This window comes from Pipistrellus hanaki (genome assembly GCF_964339955.1).
Source record: "Pipistrellus hanaki genome assembly, chromosome: 10".
Taxonomy (NCBI): domain Eukaryota; kingdom Metazoa; phylum Chordata; class Mammalia; order Chiroptera; family Vespertilionidae; genus Pipistrellus; species Pipistrellus hanaki.
The window spans coordinates 64,573,138-64,583,102 of record NC_140512.1 but is presented as its reverse complement, the minus strand read 5'-3'; the positions used below and the strand labels follow the sequence as shown (position 1 = coordinate 64,583,102).

Sequence of the window (9,965 nt, the reverse complement as noted above, 5' to 3'; positions counted from 1 at the left end):
GGAGTGGGAGGGGAGGGCAGGGGAACAGGGGGAGTGGGAGGGGAGGGCAGGGGAACAGGGGGAGTGGGAGGGGTGGGCGGGGGAATAGGGGGAGTGGGAGGGGGGTAAAGTTGGAGGGGAAGGGGAGGGCAGTAGAACAGGGGGAGTGGGAGGGGGGGTAAAGTTGGAGGGGAAGGGGAGGGGGAAGGGGGATCCCCCGGGGAGGGCGCGGGTCGCGCGCGGCGGGAGCAGCTGTGCGCTGCGCGGGGCTCCGCCCTCGGGGCCGGGCCGGGCCGGGCCGGGCGGCGGGCGGGGCCGGGAGCGGAGCCAGGCGGCGGCGGGAAGGGAGGGGAGGAAGGGAAGGAGGCGAGGCCGCGGGGCGGGCGGAGCGGGCGTCGGGCAGGGGCGGCCGGAGCCTCGCAGCCGCTGCAGCCGCCGCCGCGATGGGGCTGGAGACGGAGAAGGCGGACGTGCAGCTCTTCATGGACGAGGACGCCTACAGCCAGCACAGCGGCCTGGACTACGGCCCCCCCGACAAGTACGCGGACTCGAACCCGGACCGGGACCCCCTCCAGCTCAACTCGCATCTCAAGGTGAAGCCCGGGCGGGGCGGGTCACAACCTGGGCCCGAGGCTAGCCCCAGCCCCCACCCCCACCCCCGCCTAGGGGGTGCGGTCCCCTTCCCACCCCCACCCCCAGCTTCTACCTCTGCCACCCCCAGCCCTCGCCGCTGGGCAGCCCGCGGGGTCCGGGGACCCGAACCCGCCCGCCGCGGGGCCGCCTGCGGGGCCAGGATCTCTCTTAGCCACGATCCTGGGCGCCGACCTTGGCCCCGAGAGGAGGTGGGCGCCCCTGCCGAGCCCTTCCTTTCCGCCCTCCCCCCGGGGGGCGCCGGGTTCCGGGGACCGGGTTCCGGGGGCGCGGGTTTGGGGACATTCGGACCCCGCGCCTCGTCCCCGCAGGTGGACTTCCAGGACGTGATCGCGGAGCCCGAGGCCACGCACTCCTTCGACAAGGTGTGGATCTGCAGCCATGCCCTCTTCGAGATCAGCAAGTACGTGCTCTACAAGTTCCTGACCGTGTTCCTGGCCGTGCCCCTGGCCTTCGCCGCGGGCATCCTCTTCGCCACCCTCAGCTGCCTGCACATCTGGTGAGAGGGGCCGGGGGCCCGCTGTCCGAAACGGGGAGGCTCCAGCCACCTGGCCCCTGCCCGCCCCTGCCCCCCGGGGGAGGACCCTCATCAGCTCCTCACACCCCAGCGAGAAAGGGCGGCCTGAAAAGTCTGTGTTGTGTTTTTTCCAATATTGGAGGGTAGGGGTGGGGGTGGGGGCGAGGAGAGGCGTGGGCATGGTTAGGAGTTTAAACAGAGGGAATGTCCCTCTGCCTGCAGGCTGGCCCAGCTGCCCGTGGAGGTGCACCCTGTGTTTCCTGCCACAGGCTGTTCCCTCTCTCTCTCTCTCTCTCTCTCTCTCTCTCTCTCTCTCTCTCTCTCTCTCTCTCTCTCTCTCAGCTGTGTCGGGACTTGTGCCTCTGCTTTCGGGCTGGGCTCTCAGTGTTTGTTCCATCACCTCTCATGCAGTCACCACCTCCGCTGGGGGTAAAACAAAAGCGGTCTCGGAGCAGAATGCCAGGGGCAGTTCCCCTGGAAAAGGATGTGAAGCCGGCTTCCTGCCAGGGGCAGATGGCAGAGAGTAAACCAAGTGATGAAAATTCAATCTGCGGGATAATGAGATGACCAGGCCTCCAGATTCCCTTTTCCACTTGTAAACAGCAATTCTGGTGAAAAGGGGAAATAGATACAGAAACCTACTGGATACTGATAGGACAATCTGAGTAACTTTGTTCACACTCAAAATGCATCCTAAAGCTTTGGAGAACAGTTTCAAGTATCAAAAACTTTTTAAGGGAAAATGCCATTTTTTTTTTTACCAAGAAGTTTTGTTGTTGTCGTTTTAAAAGGTACCCGCTTTATTTGAGAGGCAACAGGTGTCAAGCTTGTGCTTTAGGTGCATCCTGGTCAAATACGTAACCCCAGATGCCGCCACGCCTTCCCTAACCACTTTAGATGATGGTTTTGCTGCACCCTGACTCACAGTGTGTGTTCCCTGTTAGAAGTTACAAAAGTTAGTCTCCATTCCCCTTTACCATCTGAATCAAGTTCTTTAGTCAATTAGCCAGCTGTTTAGTTCCTCAAAAAAAACTTTATTGAGTGCTTAGTTTGTGCAGGGCACTGGGCCCAGCATGAGTAAGATGCAGGGTCTGCCTTCAGCTTCTTCACAGCACATCAGGGCTGGGTACCAATGTGGACGCTGAGAAAACTCACGTAAGCCTGTGGAGGAGGAGGGAGGCACAGGGAAGGCTCTGTGGACAGAGAAAAGAGTCTAAAAAGGGTAAATAAAAGCTCACCAAATAGGCAAAGGATAAACAATGCACATCAATTCAGTCTGATCACTAAAGATTGTAAATAACTAAACTATGATGAAAATGCCTAAAGACTGCTAAAGGAATAAAACCTTTGCCTTGATATATCAGCAGGTTCACAAAAGCCAAGTGTATAGTTAGTTCATATTCTGACATTAGCGCATGGGTTGTTTTTAATCGTCACTCGAGGATATGTTTGTGTGTGTGTTTTAATTTTGTAGAGAAAGAGAAAGGGAGAAAGAGAAACATCAATGAGAGAGTGAAACATCAATGGGTTGCCTCCCATACTCACCCCAACCAGGGATGGAACCCACAACCTTTTGGTGAAAAGGATGATACTGAAACTAATAGCCACCCTGCCAGGGCAATACATGGACTTTTTAAAATTCAGCAGATAAAACTGTGTATTCCTAATGAACTAAAACCAGTCATCTAACCTCTGTGTTAGTTTTCTTGCTTTCAAAAATTGGAAAGACTGAGAAGTCACAGCGTGTTGTGAAATGCTGGTTTGAAGCTGTTTGGAAATGTAGAGTGCCATGTTTGTAGCCAACAAAGCCAGGTTTTCCCGAAGCACTTGTGGAAGACGAAAGCAAAAAGGTTTTCATTTTCTAAATGGTGGAAAGATATAAGTCCAACTACATTTCACCAAATGATGCTTCTCTCCACCTGGCTGTCCTGAGACCCATGGGGGTTTTTGTGTACGGTGAATCATCAAACCAGTTCTTTTTCAGCCACATGGAATATATTATTTAACTTCAGCTTTCTTCTCACATTGCATTCATGTGGGACATTAATATTTAACCGTCATACATTTGTCATCAGACAGCTTTGATTGCACGTAGATAAGTCTAACAAAAATGCTTAAAAGTTAGTTTATACCTGAATAAAATAGATTAATCTTTAGTGGCTTACATGACATGACAGGAATGGATCAAGTAGAGACCTTAGAGAATATCGAACCTATTTGAGTAAGTTTGTGCTCTCTCCCCCTCTCTCTCCCTCTCACTTGTTCTTCCCTTGCTCCTTCTCTTTTGATAGGGAGTATGTGACCAAAGCTATAAAAACATCACATGATCACAACGGGTCTTATTTTTAAATTCCTTAAAGAAACAAGTGAAAATAAGAATAACAACAACAAACAAACAAAACAGCAACCCTGATCTCTTTCTGGGGATGTGTCCCAGGCCCCAGCTCAGGCCCTTAGGACCCAGGGAACTGGTTTGATTCCACACCATGCTCAGGCTGAGGTAGCCACCATTTGGCAGTTGCAAGTTATTGATCACAAGTAAATCATACCAAGAAATGTTGGCTGGAGCTCCCTTACCCCTTATATTTGCTGGGATACAATTCAAATACCTGTTCCTGTGATGGGAATGCAATCAGTATCAGTCTCATTTTCCGGGAGATTTTTTAATCAAGCAAATTGCTATGGCAGTTCAATCTGCATGACACTACTGTTAACACAAAGCTAAATAGAAGTCTCTGTCCAGAGAGCTTTATCATCGAATGGAGGAATATATATTCTTATAAATTATAAAATTTAAGAAGTTTTGGCCCTGGTCAGGGTGGGTCAGTTGGTTGGAGCTGTTGTCCCATACACCAAAAAGTAATGGATTCAATTCCCCATCAGGTACATACCCAGGCTGAGAGTTTGATCCCTAGTCATCTCTCTCTCTCTCTCTCTCTCTCTCTCTTCCTTCCTCTCTCTAAATCAATTTTTTAAAAACATTGGAAGAAGTATTTAGGTTGGCCACATTGAGCTTCAACCAAGTTTTGGGTTGAAGGGTTACTATTTAGGATGTTGAGGAAACAGTTTGATATCAGAAGATCTTTGGATTCTTTGACCCAAAGTGAGAGAACAACTTAAAGAAAATAACATTTAAATGAGTTCAGCGCGTCCTATGAACTAACATCCTCCAGTGTGGGCCACTGCAGTCTGCTGAACTGGAAAATCTACTTTTGTCCCTCACTTAATTCCCTCCTGAGACAAGAAAATCTAACAACTTATGAAGATGATAAATCTCTTAGCCTAAGGGAGAAAGGCAAGTTAATTATATTTTGAATGAAGTGGATTTGATTAAGAAGTTTTCTGATCTAAAGTTAAGTCTTATAGGATGTCAATTTGAGATTATTTGGTTATAATTGTTTTCATTCTGACTTCAAAATAGTTCTATTTATTATAATGACAGCACCATTTAGATATTTCAAGGGCACATAATACTGATTGCCACTCTAAGATTTCCAAACCATACTTTAATTTGTAGTCATTTACCCAAAGCCACACATAAAATGAGAAACTAATGCAATAAGGAAGCCAAATGTTGCCATCATTCAAGTTTCTATTCAACTCTTTAGCTCTGAAACACCTAGTAATTAATTTTCTTTCGAGATTGCTTCAAGTCTTTAGTACTTAGAACAAAACACAAGATAAGTATAATCTGTAAACAGTCAATATGAATAATTCAGAGTTCTAAAAATACTGCAATCAGACAGTTGCCTGATCTTTCCTTCTCTTTGGAATAAGTACCACAGACCTTTACTTAAGTCACATTTTAAAAGCAAGCCAAGAACATCAACCCTACTTCCTGTGCCCACCCAGGTAATAATCAAAATTCCATGAGGCTGCCGTCAAGGCCTGAGAATTCACAAACACCACTGTGCTCCAAGGGCAGCACTGAGGCAGGCAGCACTCTTCAGAGGGTGACAGAGAAGAGCCGTGTTCACAGGAATATGAGACTATGCAGTTACTTCAAGAAAAGGCATATGAATAAAATAATTTCAATGCCGTCTAGTTTTCCTCATCTAAGAAATCGCAGGACTCTTTTAACTATACCACACAACCCTTTTCAGTACATGTAATTATTGTGAAAAATTAAAAAGATAGCCCTGACCAGTTTAGCTCAGTGGATAGAGCGTCAGCCTGCGAACTGAAGGGTCCTGGGATCAATTCCCGTCAAGGGCATGTACCTTGGTTGTGGGCATATCCCCAGCAGGGAGTGTACAGGGGGCAGCTGACCGATGTTTCTAACTCTCTATCCCTCTCCCTTCCTCTCTGTAAAAGATCAATAATATTAATGTAAACAGATTGCTAAATTCACTTAAAGAACTTAGTTTGTTTCGATATGTTAGACACACAAACACACACGCGCAAGCCTTCAGCCCAGCCTGTCCTAAGGGGAAGGGAAGTGGGATGAGGCAACAGGAAAGGCCACAGGAATTGGAACCACAGAGAAAGGGGAAGAGTTAGGCAGGTTAATGTTTAGGGGTAAAGGCCAGATCAATTTACGGTTTAGTTTATTTTTTTGTTTTACTGATTCAGATAGCATACCACCAAAAGAAATAAGATTACTGTTTGTCATCTACCTGCCCGTTTATTTTTTAAGCAACTTCTGTGCATCTTATCACCATGTGGGTCACTTTATTTTATTTGTTTCAAAAGTTCAGCCAAATTTAGGTGAGTTGGGCCATTGGTATATCTTTTCACGCAAGGGCAAGAGCCAGTGGCCTTATTTGGTAACACTGATAATCCTTACACACCTCTCTTCCTCCGTCCCAGGATTATCATGCCTTTTATAAAGACCTGCCTGATGATCCAGCCTTCAGTGCAGACCATCTGGAAGAGCGTGACCGACACGGTCATCGCCCCGCTGTGTCTGAGCACCGGACGCATCTTCTCGTCGGTCAGCGTGCAGCTGAGCCGCGACTGAACGCGTGCTCCCAGGTCTTCAGAGGTGGAGACTGCCCTATTCCTTGGTTGTTACAGCATAAAGCGACTACTGTTCTGTTCGTTTCCCAATTTGTGCTCATTAAGAAAACTGTTAAGATGGACAGCCCCATTTAGAAATGTTCATTGGCAAGTGTTTTCCAAGTAATGCTTTTATGATTAATAACCACGGGTTTCATATCTAACTTTATAACCAGAATTATAGGATAGGTTGACAACACTATTTTTAAAGGCAAACACTTTTTGCTTTAGTACAAAAGTATATCTTTTGTCATGATGAATTTATAATGATCAAGATACATTTCTCTCAAATACTACAGTGCTTTTTGCACAACTGCCATAAAAATATGAGATTTCTTCTTCTTCTTTTTTTTTTTTTTTTTTTACTCTGAAAGTAATACTGTTAAATTATCTTTGCAGAAAAAGTCATAGGGATTCTTAGCAATAATATATACAAAGATTCTAGAAATTGCAGAAATGAAAGCATACCATAGTGATAGGGGCTATCAAATATGATAAATGTGAAAATTGATTTATGCAAATGTGTTTCTTTAAATAAAGTATTGTTAATCTATAATCCTATTTAACAAGAAATTTCATTTTACTGTATATTTTGTACTTAATGTAAATGTTGCTCTAATCAGATTGCTTTAAAGCACTTTTATTATATTTGTATTCTTGTTGAGCTAATATATAGAATGAGTAACTGTAACTCCCACAGGAATTTTTACTGCTGAGAATGCACTGTCTTGATTATGTAAGCATTTATATCTTATTTGGGGAAAGAATGTAAAAGACCAGTGTACTGGCTTTCTTTCTTACTTTACAAGCAAAACCCTGAAATGTTTTATAAGTAATGTTTATCTTAAAATAATCTGTATCCAATTCTTACTTTGTTTAGGCTATACTTTCTTTCTTATAGTTAGAAATTAAATCAGTATGCTGCATTCCTATTAATGTTTCACTTTACCTTCAAATAATATTGGTGCTATTTAATAACATTTTACAATAAAGCCTATTTTCTAGACTTAAGATTCATGTAGAGAGACTTCCAAGAAAGTTGTCAATTTGTTGGGTCCATGCTACTGAGCTTTTATTTATAAATGAAACACTAACAGCTATAAACGTTCAATATGTTGTCTAACATGGGTTTTGTTACACAGTATAGAATTATTCCTATCATTGTGAACTGTAGAATCCTATTTTAAAGTTATGCGTTGCTTTTATTCTAGAAATCTCATTATTCCAAAATGATAACTTACATAAAAGTTGTCTATGATGTGAGTAGTTAATACAATTTACACATCTTAAAAGTGTGAAATGCTCAAATTTCAGGTTTACTACAAGAACCTGAATTAACATTCCTTTAATATCTTCATAGATGACAAATCTTTATTCAAATAGTACTTTTACTTTTCCAAATTGCCAAGACTGGTGAAATAAAGGATGATTTGTTTTAATATTATTTGAGACCAAAGCAAATTAATGATTAAATTATGAGACTTGTATTTTTCTGAAAGTAACCTCAAAAGAGGCTTGAAAACCTGTCTTAGGCCATGATAGCATCCTTAGAAAAGATGCTCAATGAAAGCATTTCCACTCATTTGGCAAGTTTTAAAATCAATATATATATACAAAGTCACATAACAACCAAGTAACTTTTTAAAATGATAAATATGAGCACCTTATTTCTTAATAGCATTGGATACTTTCAAAGTGAATTTTTATTGAGATTTGCCATTAACTATTTGAAAAACTGAACTTTTGTATCAAGGTGATCCAGGTCATATGTGTAAACATGTTTGTCCTTTAGCTGGGTGTCTATGAGAGGTGGGTGATTTGGAGACTTTCTCAATATCCATAATAAACTTTCTAAAAACCCATCGATACATTCATTGTTTTTCTTACATTAAATATAGAATTGATCAATAAATATTCTTTTAAAACTAATTACCTTCTTAAAAACTCATAATACATTTAAAAACATGAATTATTGCTTATTTGGGAATGTATTGGTGGAAAATTATGAGATTGGTAATTTAATTCTTTCATTTTTCCAGCACTTAAGAGATCTCCTATTAATTTTTCTATCATTGGATGAAAAGTATGGAATAGCTTGCTCATAAGCCCATTATATTTCATCTTCATGAAATGAAGTCTCTTCCTAATCCTGAATAAATTGATATTCTGTTTTCAAATTTTTTTAATGAGAAAGTAAAATAATATAAATCATATGTTCTTGGATACCGGTACTATGAAGCCATACTAGAGTCTAAAATTATTTCTAGAAAGTGAGTATGTGAAGTGTATTTGCTGATTTAGTGTAGATTTTTTTGTTGTCAGTTTATCTGGAAAATTTACCAACTTCTAATAATAAGGCAGGTGTCTGGCTTTTTAAAATGCTCTTTATAGTTTCAAAGAACTTTGAAAGTCCCTTTTCAGTCATCCACATCCCATGGATTTATTTAGAGGCTTCCTTGGGAAGCTATTGGATCTAATGAGAAAAGATCAAGCATCTGGATTAAGTCTCTTGGCTACATATTGAAAACCAGTCAAAACCAGTTTGGCTCAGTGAACCAGGGGTCTTCAAACTATGGCCCTCGGGCCACATGCGGCCCGCAGAGGAGTCTGATCCGGCCCGCCAGGTTTTTTGGGCAGTGAGCGCAGCCGAGGTGTTACAGTAGGAATTAGTAGTTCATATAGTCCGGCCCTCCAGCTCTCTGAGGGACCGTGATCTGGCCCCCACTTTAAAAAGTTTGAGGACCCCCATCAGCCTGCGGACTGAAAGGTCCTGGGTTTGATTCCAGTCAAGGGCATATACCTTGGTTGCAGGCACATCCCCAGTGGGGGTTGTGCGGGAGGCAGCTGATCAATGTTTCTCTCTCATCGATGTTTCTAAGTCTTTCTCTCCCTTCCTCTCTGTAAAAATTCAATAAAATATATATTTTAAAAAAGAGAAAAAAAGAAAACCTATCTGTTCAGTGCAGGAATTTTTAAAAATCTTGGATTTTCTATTAATTATAGGGCTGGGTGCTACAAACATAAATAATGCATTAGTTTTTCATTCTTCAGTTGATTGTGAAACTGTGTATGTGGCTTTGATTCTTCATGACAGAGATTCTTAGATTTATAACAATTTTAAGTCTTTATCATGATGACATTTTCCCCCAAAATAATGTGACTCCATAGTTTAAATTAATTAAAATGTATTTCATTTGAAGGTTTCTCTACCAAGATCACTGCTAGACTGTCATAACCATTGCTGTCTCCATCCTTGGCCCAGCTACTTGCCACAGCCTGTTAACTGGCCTCACTCCCAGCCTTCAATATGGCCTCCTCCAAGCCATCTTCCCCTCCAAAAAAGGGATCCCATCAAGTATTCCTGGTCAAAATTATCAGTTGCATACGCCTGCCCTTACAATAAAATCCAGTCTCTTGCACAGTGTACAAAGGCCTTCACTATTGCTCCACTGTCATCCGTAGCCCTCACTGAAGTGCCAGCTCTTTCCTGCCCCCAGGCCAGGATCACCCTTCTCGTGGCAATCTAGCCCCTTCTGTTTCTAAAACTCCTCCACATTAAGAGCCTCTTCATATAAAATCTTGGACAAACGCCAATTATCACTTACCGCACAGTAAAACTAGCCCTTGTTAACTAACCCTACTTGGTTACTAGTTAGAATGAAAAGCATGACTTTGTTTTTGTTTCCTGCGATTCTGAAGTGGTGCCCAGCACTTGGTGAGCACAATCAATATTTTTGAATGAATGACTATGTGAATAAATAATTAAAGAAAACTTGGGATGATTTCAGAGCTAGCATGGAAATCATGTTTTGACTTCAAA

At 42.8% G+C, this 9,965-nt stretch overlaps 1 protein-coding gene across 2 annotated transcripts; it reads left to right on the top strand.

The window, feature by feature from the left end:
- The first annotated feature begins 306 nt into the window (after positions 1 to 306).
- On the top strand, positions 307 to 8,008 carry CAV2 (caveolin 2). Of its 2 annotated transcripts, none has more exons than XM_084896979.1 (3): positions 307 to 572; positions 942 to 1,129; positions 5,957 to 8,008. In XM_084896979.1, the coding sequence occupies exons 1-3, from the start codon at positions 423 to 425 to the stop codon at positions 6,105 to 6,107; spliced, it is 489 nt and encodes a 162-aa protein (XP_084753105.1). In that variant the 5' UTR covers positions 307 to 422; the 3' UTR covers positions 6,108 to 8,008. The 2 variants fall into 2 exon arrangements, with proteins under 2 accessions (XP_084753105.1, XP_084753106.1); XM_084896980.1 differs by having other exon boundaries at positions 324 to 572; positions 942 to 1,033.
- Positions 8,009 to 9,965: the final 1,957 nt, after the last annotated feature.

Excerpts from the sequence above, each read along its gene's own strand:
- CAV2 (XM_084896979.1), top strand. The coding sequence starts at position 423 with ATGGGGCTGGAGACGGAGAAGGCGGACGTGCAGCTCTTCATGGACGAG. Across the intron at positions 573-941 it reads AGCTCAACTCGCATCTCAAG|GTGGACTTCCAGGACGTGAT; the intron begins GTGAAGCCCGGG and ends TCGTCCCCGCAG. Across the intron at positions 1,130-5,956 it reads CTCAGCTGCCTGCACATCTG|GATTATCATGCCTTTTATAA; the intron begins GTGAGAGGGGCC and ends CCTCCGTCCCAG.